Source organism: Carassius carassius, chromosome 12 (genome assembly GCF_963082965.1).
Source record: "Carassius carassius chromosome 12, fCarCar2.1, whole genome shotgun sequence".
In the NCBI taxonomy this organism is placed as follows: Eukaryota; Metazoa; Chordata; class Actinopteri; order Cypriniformes; family Cyprinidae; genus Carassius; species Carassius carassius.
The window spans coordinates 13692325-13711536 of NC_081766.1; the positions used below are offsets into that span (position 1 = coordinate 13692325).

The following is a 19212-nucleotide window of genomic DNA, read 5'->3' on the forward strand; positions in this document are numbered from 1 at the left end:
AACAGCGCATCAATTCTACGCAGACTGCAAGCCCTGTGATTGGTCTGCTAGAAACCATCCCTCCTTATGTACTTAAGTTTTGTGTGTTTATGTGGACTTTAATATATTTTAATGTTACATCTCATAAGAAATAAAACTAAGCAAAGAACAAGTGTCTTTTCATTTATTATACTACATAGCATTATACATCAGTAGTTGTCTGCGACAAACAATGCCGATCTGCTCTGATACAAGTCCTTGTGGAGACTGAAAGAATCTATTTTCCCCTGTTCCGTTGTGGTCTCCTTTTTGTAGTTTTAAATGTGATATTTTTTTTGCCACCTTCATGGCTATAATGCTTCTCCAACAAGCCGCTTCTTCTTTGTCTTTTGCCGTGGTCTGCGGATTGTAGACTAGTGGTTTGCATGTGTACTGCACGTCAACGCAGACAACGACGCAGAAGTATAAATGAAAACTGATACACAGCCTACGCCGTAAAATCTACGCATAAGTATAAATCAGCCTTTAGGGTTTGGTTGGGGGAGGGGTTAGGATTAGAAAATCAGGTAGCATCTTGAACGAAGGGGTGCATAATCTTGCAGGGGTCCAGAATTGGACACAACAATAGACGCTTTTCCACTGTCTGGCCAGTCCGATCCAGGGCTTAAAATGGGCTGGGTAAAACTCTCGAACTTGACATGCAATGCCGTGTTCACAGTGTTCACGGCATTGCATGTCAAGTTTGAGAGTTTTACTCAGTGTATTTTAAATTGTAATTTTGGGTCAAAAGATATTACCTGAGAATTTCAAGGAAATACGCTAGAAATCCACGCTTTTTAATGCTACGCCGAAATGGGTAGTGCATCGTTTGGTTTATCGATCCAGGTCCAGACCATGGTCCAGAAGCGTGTGAATGTTGTGTTCGTTACTACAGCAACCCCCTCCCCCCATGGATTTTCACAGTAAATACATTATGAAAGTCCCATTAAGAAGCTAAATAGATTTTATTTTAACTTAATGTACAATCCAAAACAAGGTATTTGAAGAAATGTATTTTAACAATTTCCAATAATAATATCTTAGTAAGTTACTGGCAACATGGGCACTATTTTCTCTAAGACATTAGAATATGTTGCCCCATCAAATTGAAAAAGGTTAGAGAAAAACATACTGTGCCATGGAATAACAGTAATACTCACTCACTCTCTCAAGAAAGAAACTCGTAGTCTTGAACGCAAATGGAGAAAAACTAACTTGGAAGTTTTTAGAATTGCATGGAAAAACATTATGTCCAGCTATAGACAGGCTCTAAAAACTGCTAGGGCAGAGCATATACACAAACTCATAGAAAATAACCAAAACAAAGGTTTTTATTTAGCACAGTGGATAAATTAACAAATAACTAGACGCCACCTGATTCAAATATTCCATTAACGTTAAATAGTAATGACTTTATGAATTTCTTCACTGATAAAATAGATAACATTAGAAATACAATAGCGAATGTAGATTCTACAGCGTCTAACACTTCAGTTTCATCCATCGCACCCAAAGATAAAATGCAGTGCTTTACAACTATAGGACAGGAGGAGCTAAATAAACCTATCACTGTATCTAAACCAACAACATGTTTATTAGATCCTGTACCCACTACATTACTGAAAGAGTTGTTACCTGTAGCAGAAGAACCACTTCTCAATATTATTAACTCATCGTTATCTTTAGGTCACATCCCAAAACCATTTAAGCTGGCGGTTATTAAGCCTCTTATTAAGAAATCAAAACTAGATCCTAGTGAACTGGCAAATTATAGGCCTATTTCAAATCGTCTATTTATGTCTAACATTTTAGAAAAAGTTGTGTCTGCTCAAATGAGTTCCTTCCTGCAAAAAAAAATATCTGTATGAAGAATTTCAGTCAGGTTTCAGGCCCCACCATAGCACAGAAACTGCACTTGTTAAAATTACAAATAACCTGTGTTGGGTAGACTAGTGTGGTGCTGGTGGATATTGAGCAGACATAAGTCGTCCGGTCAGAGACGAAGTACACTTTAATGGATTGAGGCTTGTAGAGACAGTTACAGTCGTAGAATTGAGTTGAGTGAACAATTGCAGTACAAGTAGTTGAGGGTATGACAGAGTAGTTTGGAGTGTAACGTAGTATGAGTGGTTCTAAAACAAACAGAAAATAATAATACTAAATTAGTCATGAACAGTAATAACAAGAATGAACACAATCTGTCAATTATACATACATTATGTATATAATTATACACATAGCAATCGATTCAGACATGTAGAGACTATAGCACTTAAGAAAAATGGCATCACGTTCTCTGACACGTGAGCTGACTGGAATCGATACATATGGTTTCATTAAAATGAACAATCTCCCTTTTCAAAGTAAATAAGAACATACACATAACCAAAAAACGACCCAAAGGGACACATAATTACAATATAATACGTAAATATCAATATATAACTGTCTGTGTATGCTTTCACTAGCGCCGTATATGGATGATGCAATCGACAATGCGTGTTGCGTACATACGCGATTATAACTAACTAACGCAGATACAGTCAATCTCACATTCAAATCGCAGCTCTTTAAAGATAATGAATAACATAAAACAAATCACTCACTTGTATATGAACGCACTCTGCAACAACAACAGTAACAGCGGGACACTAGCAAAGTCTCTATACGAGCTCTCCGAACTGCTTCTGGTCAATATCGACCCGTTAAAAGGAAATTACTGAGTCATTAGAGTAATGCGTCTTAAGTCACAAGGGGGCGCTAATGTCTCAATATATGCATCGCTGGCCTTTTCAACAGCCGCCCCCACATTTGCGGTGTAAATGTGTAAATTAGAATAGGTATACCAGGTAAGGGATAGTACCAAGGGGTACTCAGTCCAGTAGAGCTGGGAGGCTGATGAGACGGGTGATGGGACGTATATAGGATTTCCCTTTGACTTCCACTTCGGCAGCTCGGGTTCTCCCATCTTCTCCTGGAAAGACTTTTGTCACTTGTCCAACTGGCCATAGAGCTCGGGGTAATTGATGATCAACAATCATTACAACAGTGCCAGGCTGCAGGTTCTCTGCCTCTTTGCACCACTTCTGGCGGACTTGGAATTCTGGAAGATAGTTGCGGAGGAAGCGTCTCCAGAAGTGGTCTGCTAGAAGCTGACTGTGTCTCCACCTCCGTTTGCTCAGCAATTCTGATTCAGGGTATATTACTTGAGGTAAAGATGCGTCAGGCCGCCCCATGAGCAGCATGTTGGGAGTAACTGGGTCAGGGTCTGCTACGTCTGAGGATGTATATCCGAGTGGCTTTGAATTGAGAATGCCTTCAATCTCAACGAGCACAGTACGTAGGACTTCTTCTGTCACAATCTGTCCCCCTATAGTAGAACAGAGGGCAGACTTCAGGGATCTTATCTCTCTTTCCCAACAACCTCCGAAGTGGGGAGCACCAGGGGGGTTAAACTTGAAACTGATCTGGTGGCTGGCTAATTGCTCTTGCAAGGAAGGATGGAGCTCAGCGAAATCCTCTTGTAATGCTCTCTCGCCACCTTTGAAATTTGTACCATGGTCTGATATGATTTCAAATGGCTTGCCTCTGCGGGAGATGAATCTTCGGAGGGCCATTAAGAATGAATCTGTGTCCATCTGGCAGAGCAGGTCAAGGTATACAGCTCGCGTTGTCAGACATTTAAAAATGACCCCCCACCTTTTCTCATGTCTGCGCCCAATCTTGATGAGGTAAGGGCCAAAACAATCCACTCCAGTGGAGTAAAAGGCCGGTTGCAGCAAACGTAGTCTCGCAGGAGGTAGATCAGCCATCCGGGGAATGCTGGGCTGGCCTCTCAACTGTCTACAACCCAAGCATGTTCTCTGGTGCTGCCGAATAGCTTCTCTACCTTTTAATATCCAGTACTTACGACCCACTTCTGCAAACACCCTCTCTGCTCCTGGATGGTGCAGAGTTTCATCGAAGTCCTGGATAATCAGTCTGCTCAGGGGATGCTTAGGGTCCAAAACTATGGGGTGAATAGCGGATTCGTCTAGCTGCTCTGTTCGCCTGAGACGACCACCAACTCTGACATGGTGTGTTGTGCTATCATACTCTGGCGCAAGGCACAGGAGATGACTACTCATTGGTAGAGGTTTACCTGACTTAAGATGAGTCATCTCAACTGGAAAACTTTGGCTTCGTGCCTGTTGAAGGAGGGCTAGTTCGGCTTCTCGATAATCTTCAGCTGTTAGTGCTTCGGAAGGGTTAGCCTGCCCGGGTAAGACTCTGGCCCCAGCTGTAAGCAGTTGTTTATAGGATGTGAACTGGTTGCAATCTGGTAAGACTGGATTGGTGACAGGAACTGTAAGTCCACAAAATGTGCCTGATTTCAGTTCTGCATCTTCAGTAGGGAGCTGTAGCAGAGGACTTTGAGGCCACTGATCTGGGGGCAGGAGGAGGAATGATGAAGAACTTGCCACTCATATACTTGCGGGGACTTATCTCGGTTGAGGTCTCTCCAAAGGAATCTTAACAGTGGGCGGTCTTCAGGCAGTAGTCGCACCTGATGAAACATGCCCCTAATGTCACTACTCAAGGCGACAGTATGTTGACGGAACCTCAGGAGCACAGACATCAGGGAAGGGCCTAGTGTGGGACCAGGGAGAAGCAATTGGTTGAGATTCTTCCCTCCATGCGCGAATGAACAGTTGAAGACGACTCTGTTCTTGCCATTATGTTGAGTCATGTGGTGGGGGATATACCAAGATTCTTCTGCTTGATCCACTTGGTCAGGAGGTATCACCTTGACATATCCAGCCTCCTTCAACTTGTTCATCTCCACCTGGTAGGTTGCTGCTTGTACTGGATCCCTGGCTAATCGCCTCTCTATTCCTCGGAGGCAAGGTAAAGTGCTTTCTGGGGAGGCTCGCAGGAGAGGCATATTTTTCACTCTTAGTAAGGGTGTGGCATATCTGGCAACTCCATCTACTGTCACTCTGGTAGTCTTGGACTCGAGCAGTGAAACAGCATCTTGATCTTGCTTCGAACGGGTAATGAGTTTCTCACTGCGGTAAGGGAGCACGTCTAGTTGCCACAATTTCTCAACTTGTCTGAACAGATCAGTATACGAGCCTGAAGTAGCTGTGAAGAGGCACTGCTGGCTGTGAAGGCGATGCTTGATCTCTTGAGTGGGACCTTGCAGAGTCCAACCTAGTCTGGTCTTGATGGCAGCAGGACCATTAGGTGGGCCTAGACGGACTGTCTCTACTGGGGTGATGAGGTGAGGGTAATCCGACCCTATAAGGAGGAGAGGTTGGACGGATTCAACATGTGGCAATTGTAGACCTTGCAAATGGCTGTATTTACGTTGTAGCTCATCTACTGAATAAGTATGCTCAGCTAATCCCAGTGTCTCTGCAGTAAAGGCTTGATGAATCCTGAATGTGGCCTTAGGTTGGGATGCTGGCGACACTGTGAATGTCACTGAAGCACCTCGTATCCTATGGAGGTCTTGTCGGACTGTACGTAGTACGAGCTCTTCTGGTCGACCAGTCAATCCGAGCTGCTGTGCTACTGAATGAAGGAGGATTGTGCGCTCGGACCCGTCATCCAAGAGGGCATAAGTCTCTAAGCAGTGGTTGCCATTTCTTAATAGTACTTTACAGATCTTCAACAAGACACGCCGGCTGTCAGTGGGACGATCTAGGTACAGTGTTTCTGCAGTCGTGTTCACCAAACAGCTCTCTGAAGGTCCGATCTTAGGTTTCTCAGCAAAGGATCGATCATTAACCTCATGAAGGACGTATAAGTGTCGGCGATTACAAATCTTGCAGAGTGTCTTGAGGTTACATTGTGCGGCTTGATGAGCTCGTCCACAACGCCAACATCTCTTGTGTGATTGTATCCACTGTACTTTCTGATCTCGGTTTAGTTTCTGGAAACTAACACACCCATTCAGGTAGTGGTCTTGAGCGTCGCAATATGGGCAGAATGTCTTCCTGTCTTTGGGCATAGGGTCGGGAACTTTAACTGGTATGTCCCTGTTGTCTTTCTCAGTGCCAAGGAAGATACTCGTGGCCTTGAATGGCTGTCTCGTGTCTCTCTGAGGTGCCCTTTTGTGAATGGTTACAGATTTACTTGATAGAGGATAGAACCTAGTGCTGTCTTCTTGAACTTGCAGCTCAAACTCTAACCATTCTGATAAATCCAGCAAAGTGGGTATAGGAACTTGCTGGGGATGGACAGACCGTCGAAAACTTGTCTGCAGATCATGTGGAAGCTTACACAACAGTCTTGATACATGGGAACCACACTCTAGCTCCACGTAGCCTTTATTCCCCAATTGCTGCAGCATACTCACTAGTGAGCGAATTATTCTCTTTCTCAGAGCAACATCCGGAAGGCTCTCACATCTCCGTGACTGACATTCGGACCGTCCATAAGCTCGGCTATTCGCTGGAGTGCCAACTGGTGGGGCTGTCCATACTGTTGATTAAGCGCCTCCATAGTCTCTGAGAAAGGGAATAATGAGTTGCAATATGAGTCTGCAATCAGTAATGATTCCTCAAACTTCAGATGATCGACAAGAATCTGGTACTTAAACCTCTCTGTAGCGTCCGCTGGTAGAATGTTCTCCAGAGCGATGCGCAGCCGAGAGAACTCTCTAGGATCTGGCTTAATGAAGTTCGGGATGGTGGGAGCTGGTCCCCTATAGGTAATCTCTTGACTGGGAGGAATACGTAATCTGTTTAAGCTGTAACCACTTCGGCTATCATCAACTCTGTCGTAAGATGTCTGTGGAAAAGGCTGACGCTGTGTGGGTCGGGCGTAATTAGGCGGTGACGTCCTCTCCAGCTGCTGAAGCCTCTGTTCTAAATCATGCAGGCGATCTTGTCTGAATAACCCTGCTGGTTTGTCAACTGGTCTCTGAGGTAGCTTGGATCTAGGCAGAGGGATGGGCCTGTCAATAGTAGTGATCTGCGGAGTATGGACACGGGGTTGCGGAACAGGGGAATATGTACTCTGTGTATGGCGACTCGAACGATCACTCACTGTAAGTAGACTCAACTGTGCTTCCAGGACCTCATTCCTCTCCTCAAGTTTCTTTATCTGCTCATGGGAATGACGTCGCAACTCCTCTGTCTCCTTCCGCAACTGCTGGAACTCTACTAATACTTCTGAAGACAGCTCAGGGAGGGGGGAAGTATGTGCACGCTGTTGTTCGTACTCTCTACTGGGACTCCACTCTTTCAAAGGCTGCCATGGCTGCATACTTGCTCTATACTCACGGGAGGTAGCGGTGCGTTTGGGTGCAGCCGCTCCTCGTGATTCTGAATCATCACTCATCTCAGAGGAAGAATCTACTCTCTGTCTTGACTGTATCCTCTGTTGATGATCAGTAAGCTCGAAGTCTGACAGGTAACTAGGGAGCCGCACCGATCGTCTGGGTCTGACGGTGGGCTCAGGAAGGTCAGGTCTAGGATCTGAATCACTCTGATGCATCATTCTTATGACAGCTCCCTATCCGGCTCGAAGGACCATTTGTTGGGTAGACTAGTGTGGTGCTGGTGGATATTGAGCAGACATAAGTCGTCCGGTCAGAGACGAAGTACACTTTAATGGATTGAGGCTTGTAGAGACAGTTACAGTCGTAGAATTGAGTTGAGTGAACAATTGCAGTACAAGTAGTTGAGGGTATGACAGAGTAGTTTGGAGTGTAACGTAGTATGAGTGGTTCTAAAACAAACAGAAAATAATAATACTAAATTAGTCATGAACAGTAATAACAAGAATGAACACAATCTGTCAATTATACGTACATTATGTATATAATTATACACATAGCAATCGATTCAGACATGTAGAGACTATAGCACTTAAGAAAAATGGCATCACGTTCTCTGACACGTGAGCTGACTGGAATCGATACATATGGTTTCATTAAAATGAACAATCTCCCTTTTCAAAGTAAATAAGAACATACACATAACCAAAAAACGACCCAAAGGGACACATAATTACAATATAATACGTAAATATCAATATATAACTGTCTGTGTATGCTTTCACTAGCGCCGTATATGGATGATGCAATCGACAATGCGTGTTGCGTACATACGCGATTATAACTAACTAACTAACTAACGCAGATACAGTCAATCTCACATTCAAATCGCAGCTCTTTAAAGATAATGAATAACATAAAACAAATCACTCACTTGTATATGAACGCACTCTGCAACAACAACAGTAACAGCGGGACACTAGCAAAGTCTCTATACAAGCTCTCCGAACTGCTTCTGGTCAATATCGACCCGTTAAAAGGAAATTACTGAGTCATTAGAGTAATGCGTCTTAAGTCACAAGGGGGCGCTAATGTCTCAATATATGCATCGCTGGCCTTTTCAACAACCTGCTTCTTGCGTCAGATCAAGGCTGCATCTCATTGCTAGTTTTACTTGATCGTAGTGCTGCATTCGACACCATAGATCATGACATACTCATAGATCGATTACAAAACTATACAGTTATTCAAGGGCAGGCTTTAAGATGGTTTAGATCCTACCTGTCCGATCGCTACCATTTTGTTTATTTCAATGGGGAGTCATCTTTGGAGTACCACAAGGATCCGTCCTAGGTCCCCTTCTTTTTTCAATATACATGTTGCCCCTTGGTAATATTATTAGAAAATACGGGATTAGTTTCCACTGTTATGCTGATGATACTCAGCTATATATCTCAACGAGACCAGATGAAACTTCTAAATGATCTAAGCTAACAGAGTGTGTTAAAAATGTAAAAGATTGGATGACCAATATTTTTCTCTTATTAAATTCGGATAAGACAGAGATATTAATTATTGGACCAAAAAACAGTACACAGAATCTTGTTGATTACAATTTGCAACTAGACGGATTTCCCATGTTACAAAAACTGCATTCTTCCATCTTAGAAACATTGACAAGCTACAAAACATGTTACCTGTTTCTGATGCAGAAAAGCTAGTTCGTGCATTCATGACCTCTAGACTGTACTATTGTAATGCACTTCTAGGTGGTTGTCCTGCATCTTCTATAAACAAGCTACTGGTAGTCCAAAATGCAGCAGCTAGAGTCCTTACCAGGTCAAGAAAATATGATCACCCCAATTTTACAGTCTCTGCACTGGCTACCTATTAAGTTCTGTATCAGTTACAAATTATAATTACTTACCTATAAGACCCTAAATGGTTTAGCTCCTGCGTACCTAACTAGCCTTATACCAGTTACAATCCATCACGCTCCCTAAGGTCACAAAACGCTGGACTTTTGGTAGTTCCTAGGATAGCAAAGTCCACTAAAGGAGGTAGAGCTTTTGCACATTTGGCTCCCAAACTCTGGAATAGCCTTCCTGATAATGTTCGGGGTTCAGACATGCTCTCTCGGTTTAAATCTACAACACATCTCTTTCGCTAAGCATTCAAATAATGTATCTCTTAAATTGTGACTGCAGTTGTATGTGATCAAATGCGCATTCTTATTCTTTAGCTTGGGTTAAACTAATTAATTTTACTTTGTTGGAACAGCAGCTATGCTAATGATGTCTCTATTTGTTTCTATGTTTTGCCACAGGATTTACATCCCGTGGTAACTAGGATTTACACAAGCTCCAGTCTGGATCCAGAACACCTGAGAAGAGATGATGCTGACCCCTCAGAGGACCTCAGTTGATGCTAACCCTGAATCAACAAACATAACTAACAAATATTGCTACAAGTGTGACTGCATCATATAATAATTGCTGTTTATAATGTTCATCGTCTGGCTGACTAATTCTTCTATAAATTTTTCTGAAAAATCCTGTCATACGTGCACAAACTGACTTATAAGCTACTAATAAATATTGTAGAAACTTAATTTTCTGTAAAGTTGCTTTGTAATGATTTGTATTGTAAAAAGCGCTATACAAATAAACTTGAATTGAATATCTTTTAATTGCAATAGTCACATGATCAGTTTGACTACTCTAAGCTTAAGACATTGATCTTGACTCCCAGCTGTACCGATAATACCGACAGCACATTTCTGAGGATTTGGAAACATCTGACACAGCGGTTACAGAAGTGTTGGTGCTTTCATTTTAGAATTCCTTTCTTTGCACTTTGAGTTCTGCTGCCTGACATAGCATACAGTCTGAGGCATGATAAGCCTATTTACTACCTGTTTGCTTTGACAGCTTTGGAGCTCAGTGTGCTTCTGTGTGACTGTGATCCCCTTCCGCCTGCTCTGGGGGATTTAGGTAAAGCATTCAACAAGACACGCACTCAGTGACTCACGCGTATCTCATTCTCTTCTTTACACACACTCTCATTCACTTTCTCTCCATGCGGCAGTCCAGGTAGCGGAAAGAACTTGGCTTGTATTTGAGTGTATTTTTTAGACTTTCTACCTTTTTGAGTCGAGTTCCCGCTGAGAATGTTCCCGTATGTCAAATGTTATGAATGATGACGTACTCGAAGAGAAACTGTGGTGGTGGCAATTGTAGTAGTAGGTGGATTGTGGGATATTTTCAGTTCTGACCTCTTCACTAAATGCTAGTGAGGGAACAGGTTGCCATGTTTAAATCATAAAGGTCCAGATGGCAAAAAACAGTTCAGACATTATGACATCAATTTCAGCCCTGTGTTTAGTATTATGAAAGGTAACGTACACAAAAACACTCAATGAAAACTTTAAGGAAACGTAGAATGAAAACACGTACCATTATTTTACAATTTCAAGTTCTACTTATAGAGTGTATTTTGCTATATTAAAAATTGTATGTTTTTATGCAGTGGGTTTCTACCAAGAGCATACTGACCGTGGAAAATCACATTAAGCATTCTGCGGTTACTCACATAGGTGGACAGTTCTCTCCGCCAGTGTCCCAGACCACAGCAACACATCAAGAGTACATCCAGGGGGGTCGTGATGATGGTGCAGCCAAGAAGAGTCTAAATCACTCTTTCTGTGACACACAGCCTGTGGATCCCTCTCCGTAAGGGACAACCATCACATCAGTCTGATGAGAGACATAACAGCATCAGCAGCAGGTAAGAGTCTCCGTTCCACACAGCCTCAGGTCCAGCCCATAGGTTTACAGACCGTATAAAAAGCAGACATTCCTCCACAAACAGTGAAGAATGGGATGCAGTCAGTCAAAGTGAGTGATTTATATCCTTCTGCTGTCCTGCTGATGCTCGAGACCAACAGGCTCACAGTCCATTGGCTCCAGGTGTGTGTGGGAATTATTTCTTCGGATCTTCCCTCGTTGAGTTTGTCTCCTTATTTATTTACGCCCTCCCCAGACAAACCCCCACCACCCCTCTTCCTCCCAACGCACCCCCTTTTTTTTTAAAGACAGACACAGGCTCAGAGTTTAAAATTGATACATGGTTTAAATGTCATTTTCCTGCCTGACTTTCTCTGCACCAGCTTGTCCCCGCCCACCTCGGCCAATCAGAATGCAGATGTGAGCCGCGTCTGGGTTGCCTTGTCTCCAGTCCACACAGGCAGAGGAGGCACGAGTCCACCATCTGCTGTCTTTCCTCCCCGGTTTCTGCTGTTCTCTACCTCCACAACTCCTCCCTACCTCTCTCCCCTGTGGATTCAGGCTCTTTCTGTCTCTTTTCCCCCTCTATGTCATCAGGTAGACTCCTGATTACCTGCGTAACCCCCTCGTGTCCTTTCTGTTGCTGTAGTTTGCTGTTTTCTCTTGCTCCCTGTTGCTACACCGCATACTAGGGCACTTAGTGGAGCTCGTAATGAAGGAGAAACACAGGCTGAATTCAAATGCACTTTCTTCTTCCTCTCATGAAATCTCAGCCCCTTTTCTGTATCACAGGCTTTATCAGTCTGTCCACTCCTCTTCTTTATCTGTGTACTCTATCTGAGTGTCTGTCCTTGCTGTCTCCTCTTCCTCTGTTGTCCCCTGCTGAGGAGGCGAGCGAAAGCTCATGCAGTTTCACTTGCAGCATCTGTTCACATGCTGACTGTCAAGTTTAAACGGAATTAATTAAAATTAAGCTCTGAAATCTATGTGAGGCAAACTGAGGCGAACAATTCAGTCACACTCAGATCAGGGTTTTTAACATATCCTTTCGAGGGAATAAATTTAGCCTATTTGGTTAGATGAGAATAATGCTGAGCTGAGAAAATAGGCTTGAAATAAGCATTAGACAGAGAAAGAGTGCTATTGAATTCAGAGGATTCTCCTTGAATACTATGTTTGGGATTCCAGAAAAAATAAAAAACCATATGAAATTCATATAAAAGATATCATCACATATAAAGCAAAATCTTGGCCATTCATTTAAGATTTGTGGACATTTATTTGGTTAGCTGTTGGGTAACTAAGTATAAATATAAAGCTCTGTCACACCTCACACTGTTATTGCTCTCAAGGTAACAAACACATTACATAGTATCTGACAACGTGTGAATGGAATTATAGCAAGCAGCAACATGAGGTTTCATTTATGAGATTCGATGCAAGGGGATTTCTAAACATCGTGGAAATTCAATAGCTATGTCTCCTGATATGCATCAGAGTTGAGTCAAATCAGTTTTTACATTATCAGCACATATCCTGGTATAAGATTAACTCGCATTGCCTTAAGTCAATATCAACTGTAGCTGCACTCACATGCTGAAATGAAATCCAACAATAAATCTGTGCAATATCAGATGTTCTTAATAAATTGTTATATTATACAAATTTGAAAACATACATTGCATTAATTGTGATGCAAAGAAAAACAACAAAGCATAAAGCCTTAATACATGTAATAATATACTCAAAATATTAACACAAACAGCATTTACACTACTGGTCAAGTTTGGAATAATTAAGATTTTTGAAGATAGTTTTCCTAATAATTTTCCTAATGAATGTTGTTCAGTTGTTTTGACGCAATGTATTTTGTTTAAAGCGCTATATAAATAAAGGTGACTTGACTTGATAGTCTCTTAGTCTCACCAAGGCTGCATTTATTTGATAAAAAAATACCATTAAATTAGCATATTAGAATGATTTCTCAAGAACCATGTGACATTGAAAACTGGAGTAATGGCTACTGAATATTCAGCTTTACCATAAAAGTAATATATTACATTTCAAATATATATTAAAATAGAAAAACAGTTATCATATATTGTAATAATAGGTCACAATATTACTTTTTACTGTAATTTTGCAGCCTTAGTGAGCATAAGAGACTTCTTTCAAAAGCATTCTTTCCTAATTATTCCAAATGTTTGACCAGTATTATAACAATGTATTTTTCAATAAATATGAATAGAATGACTAGAATTCAGATGTCTGTGTACTGTTTTGGCCACCTGTAAAATAAAAATCAAGAAATATTCTGAACCCCAAAACATATACAATATACAAAACTTAAATCTGTATGTATTTCTTCTGCTGTTCTTCACACAATGCGCAATGTCATAAAGACAAAGTACACGAAAGATACCGCGGTGAAAATGTTCTTTAGTATGTACAGCATGGGCGTAACAATCAAAAACAGCCACCAGGCATATACGCATCAACAGGAAGGGCAAATCTTGGGTGAGGACACTTGATGAAGCCAGCAAAGGACTGTCTGGAGTTATAACACACAGGATGGACAGAAAAGCTAGTATGTATATGGGAAACATCCAGACTGAGAAATACACAAAATCAGTCACGGCCACCCTCACCATTTGCGCAGTGTCAAACCAGAACATGAAGTTGGCCACAAAGAGGTCATGCTGAGGTTCTCGAATGCAGACAAAGCAAAACGAACCTGAGAAAGAATGAAAGGTGTAGAATATGCTGTGCTGCTGGTGTGTGTGGTGCCTTCTTAATCTGCATCCCTCCAATGCCCCGATAGAGTCCCTTTCCTGACTGATGACCTTGGAGACGCATCGCCGTCCCATCCGTTAGCCTGCAGCTGTCTGGACACTGATGTCACCTGCATTGAGTGAGTCAACACCGGACCGGCATCTCAAAATCCAACCCTAATCTGCTTGCTTTTTTAAAAAGAGGAAAAAATTGAGCACAACTTAGACAGACATATAATTTAATTGGCAGAATTTATCAGATGTTATCTCTAACCCTGTCCCGTCAAGCAAAGAGGGCGCATTTTCTCCACTTTGTCCACACAAATGAGAGAGAACAGGACTAGAGAGACGGGGAGTTCAGCGAAGGGGTCATTCTTAACTTCAGCATCAACCTGAACCTGCACAAGCAGAAAAAGGCCAGAGGGTTGCTGAGAGAACAGAGTCATGACCAAAAAGCCTTTTATCATCCTTTTATTGTTTTTTTTATTACGAACTTCATACTGAAAGTAAAATTACAAATGATCAGTATATGATGAACAAGTGCATCTAAAAAAATGTTAATATCACCGAAAAAGTTCTTTCTTTGAACAAAAACTAAAATATTTCAAGAGTTTTTTTTTTGTTTTAATTCTGATGGTTGTGACTTACATCATTGGAAAATTCAAAATGCAGTATCTCAAAAAATGTGAATATTCAATTTTGAGCTTGATTAGTTTGATTAATTTTGAGTATAAATAATGGGTACCTCTTGGGCTAGTTTAAAACATGCAACCAAAATTATGGGTAAGACTACTGACTTGACATTTGTCCACAAGACAATCATCAACACCCTCCACAAGGAGGGTAAGCCACAGAAGGTCATTGCTGAAAGAGCTGGCTGTTCACAGAGTGCTGTATCAAAATATATTCATATATTCTCAAAAAGTGTGGTAGGGAAAGGGGCACAAGCAAGGGCGTAGATTTGGTTTGAACACTGGGGGGGTTGAACGTTGTATGCTGCCCGTTATTTTTTTCAAAAAAAATTTTTTTATGTGTATTGTTATTGGATAATTTATTTATCTATTTATCTATCTATCTATCTATCTATCTATCTATCTATCTATCTATCTATCTATCTATCTATCTGGCAACATTTTTTTAACTGATTACAAATTCAACATATACAAATATGAAAGAGACAACATTTAGACATTTATTTTAAGATTTTTACATTCCAACTTAATGCATTTTAATTTTTTTTTCTAAAGGGAAACACATCTTTAAAACATTAAAGGCATTAATGTATAGCCTAACTTCCCTCTGCTGACTTTTCTACCCTGCAGCTATATTTACCTCGAATCTGTTATAAAAACATGTTAAGAGATTATACACCTCATAATGTTATGAAATTTGTGTATAATCATCATTCATAAAATTCTAACATAGTAGAGATTATCAAAAGAAAGAAATTAAGTATTGAAACCGCCAGTAGGCGGCAGCGTTTCACTGTTTTAATGAGTTAGCCACTTAAATCGTTAATTCATCCAATTCGTTCAAAAGTCAGATTAATTTAGTAAGAAAACAAAACCGATGTGAATACTTTTGTCGTTGATAATTACAGACACTATTGAAAAATATACTAGCAAAACAGACAGCTGATTTGGTAACTTGTTATAGTTATAGCTAAATACATTGCAAAGGATTAGCTAGCTAAAATATATGTGGTGTGTACTAACTATTACACAATATTCTCATACCTCATTCTCAGTACATGCTTTAATTTTTTTTGCATCCCTCTCTGACCAGCAGTTAAATATAGTCCGCTGTGCAGCGCTTCTCTTCATTTTTGGCGTTAACATTAACCGTGTGCTCTCCCATTCAAACACCACTCGCTTGTTTTGGTGAAAGTGCGACTCATTGGTTGGGCGTTACCAATCGGTTCAATGGAGGGGGAGCATTTTTTGTCTGATTTATTATGACATACTCATATTTGATTAGGAACAAAATTATTTTTACAAAATAAATGAATTCTATTTTTTCATATTATATTTTTCATTTGATCTACTGTGATTTTCTTGTTGAAATATTGGTGGGGTTGTAACTGATGGATTTGAATATTGGGGGGGTTACCTCCCCCCCATCCCCCCCATAAACTACGCCCCTGGGCAAAAGCAACAGGGATGACCATAGCATTTGGAAGATTGTCAGGAAAAGCCAACTCAAGAACTTGGGAGAGCTTCACAAGGAGTGGACTGAAGCCAAAGTCAGTGCATCAAGAGCGACCATGCTCAGACGTCTTCAGGAATAGAGCTACAGCTGTCACATTCCTAGAACCAAACCATTCCTGAACCAGAAAAAAAAGTCAGAAGCATTTCACCTGGGGTAAGGAGAAAAAGTACTGGACAGTTGCTCAGTGGTCCAAAGTCCTCTTTTCAGATGAAAGTAAATGTAGTATTTCATTTGAAAATCAAAGTCTGGAGGAAGACTGGAGAGGCACAGAATCCAAAGTCCAGTGTGAAGTTTCTGAAGTCAGTGATGATTTGGGGTGAGTTAATGTCTGCTGATGTCAGTCCATTGTGTTTTATCAAGTCCAAAGTCAATGCAGCCATCTACCTATGGAGATGCTGATTTCCTTTTCCAGCAGGATTTTAGCACCTGCCCACAGTGCCAAAACCACATCCAAGTGGTTTGATGACCATGGTATTACTGTGCTTAATTGGCCAGCCAACTCACCTGACCTGAACCTCACAGAGAATCTATGGGGTATTGTGAAGAGGAATATACGTAATATCTGACAAACAATACAGAGGAGCTGAAGGCTGCTATCAAAGCAGTGCCACAGGCTGATCGCCTCCATAACACACTGCATTGAAGCAGTAATTCACACAAAAGGAGCCCCAACCAAGTATTGAGTGAATAATTAAACATGCTTTGGAGGTCTTGAACATTTCTGTTTTGGAAATCTTTTTTTATTGATGTTTGAGAAAATATTCAAATTTTTTTTGAGATACTGGATTTTTTATTTCCCTAAAAGTCATAACCATCAGAATTAAAACAAAAAAAACCCGAAATATTTCAGTTTGTGTGCAATGAATCTAGAATATAAGAAAGTTTGCTTTTTGGATTAAAATTACAAAAAATAAAAAACTTTTCCATGATATTCAAATTTTCTGAGATGCATCTGTATATATATACACACATTCCAATAGATACACATTCAAAATTTACATTCTGATGCCATTAAGAACCTTTTTTAAGTTCCAAATTATTCTTTAGATGTCACGAAACCACCAATCTACTGATGCTTTAATGAACCCATTGAAATCAATATGTTGATCTTAAGAAGAAGGATTTTAATAATCATGAAATGCTCAGTCATGTGGTACTTTCCTAGTGAGATGGAATATTGCATTACCTTTGAGCTGGCCATGATGATAGCAAAGCATGGTAAAGTGCTGAGGATCACATATGTAACAGGTCTCCTGCAGAAGAAATAATGGTGTTTTCATTGTTGAACACGATAAGCATCACAAATTAAGAAACAGTTTAGAAATGAAGAGCATAATTTCATACTTTTCATATTAGAAGGAAAATGTAATCAAATGGGTTTAAAATGCAACTTGGTTTATAGTTAGTTGATTATTAAATTTCTAGACATCACGTTAGTAACATGGTATAGGCCTAATTATTCAAAGTTCTTCAGTATTTTGCCTCGTTGTTCTTCTATAGTTATTTGTTTTAATGACTAGTGAATGTTTACAGTCACAAGACGAGCAAATTCACTAATATGAAAATTAAAATTTGTATATTGAATAAGAGTTCATGGATCAACTACCCTTGTAAATCAGTGGCAGCACAGAAAACAGTTTAGTACTCACCAGTTGGTCACTTCGCTGCACCCTGAGGATGAAGTACAAAGGAACCCACACAAACAGGGTTACAGACGCCACATAGGCCACCGAGGCTGCCACCAGCAGTCAATAGGCAGTGGCACTAGACTTCACGAAACCAATGACAGAAGCGAAGCGCTCTATTGCTACAAACAGGAATACACAGATATGCGAACTGCAGCAGCTCATAAAAGATGACAGTCTTCTCAGATGGTATCACATGATTATTCAGAAATCAAAAAATCTAAATTTCTGATCTGATGCTGAAGAACCATTTATTTCTTTATTACAAGAATACACATATAATTATATCTAATGCAATTAACTTCAAGGAATGTTATAAACTGACTAGCTCAACAGGGTCCAAACCCTTAACTTTTCCACTACAAGAGCCATAATTAACCAGTGAGCCACCAACAATCCAACTAAAACAGCTCCACCTGAGCCAAGAACACACTAGTGACACATAAACATGAGACACAACAAGTGCTGTACATTTGGCCTAGTTTTATTGTGAATACTAATGATTATGATTAAAATAGTACATACAAACAACAGGGTACATAGAACTGATACACCCAAAACATTTTCCCTGTGGATAAGGTTGACGTAAGGATTATCATCTCCGTGTGCAAATGCTAAGGTGTTACATTAGAACTGGCCCGTGGTCCCAATTTCCCAGAATGTTCTCTATGAAATGTCAACAAATACTGTGATAATACTGGAGCTACTGGAGAGACAGAAATGTAGGGTACTGCCTTAGTTTAGAAAAAATGAAGTCTGTTCCCTTTAGTGTCAGTCTCAGCCATTGGCAGGACTTAGAAAAATTAAGAGGTTAGTCCAAATTATTCTACACGCTACAGATCATTTACACATGATCATTCATTCCCAGGGTATACAGTTAGTTTGAAAAAAATCCAAGACAAGTTATTTCTGTCGCTTATTTTTAAACAGTTGTGGAAAAAAGGGAAGGGTTCGAGTGCAGTGCTTAATGCCATTCAGAGCGAAGGAAACATATAAATAAATGGACACATCTGTGATGAGGGTAATGAAAAGGGTAAATTAAAAGTGCATGATGTGGAGTAGCATTACTTCTCAACTTCCCATGTGCCCTTCCTACAGAAGAAGCAACTGCTTTGAAAGTTACGCTCTCAAGACCGAGCTCTCTTATATACACATCTGCACACAGGCAGAATATTACATCCTTCTATTAAGGTACTGTCAATTAAAACAACAAAACAACAATCAAAATATAAATAAAATACACTAAAAAACATCTGATGTTCTTAACACTGGAAATTGAGCTTAAACAAATGGGGGGGGGGGGGGGTGGATAGGTCACTGTCAAAAAAATGCCAATGTTTTGCTACATGGTTCTGGAGGAGAAGGAGAGTTAAGATGACTTCTGAGGGCCTGAACACACTCTCTCTCTCTCTCTCTCTCACTCTCTCTCACACACCTAGTGAAATTAAAATGATGACGTAACCTCCCCTGCAGGACCT

General features: G+C 40.5%; 1 protein-coding gene and 1 pseudogene across 1 annotated transcript in view; both read right to left on the reverse strand.

The window, feature by feature from the left end:
- The window catches only part of LOC132154859 (voltage-dependent L-type calcium channel subunit beta-4-like), a 53840-nt gene extending 42576 nt beyond the window's left edge, over positions 1–11264 (reverse strand). Inside the window, exon 1 of the mRNA XM_059563573.1 lies at positions 10877–11264. Coding sequence (XP_059419556.1) covers positions 10877–10924 — 48 coding nt within the window. The 5' untranslated portion in view covers positions 10925–11264. The remainder of the gene's footprint in view (positions 1–10876) is intronic.
- Positions 11265–13447: 2183 nt separating this feature from the next.
- On the reverse strand, positions 13448–17921 carry LOC132155410 (transmembrane protein 236-like; annotated as a pseudogene).
- Between the last annotated feature and the right edge of the window lie 1291 nt (positions 17922–19212).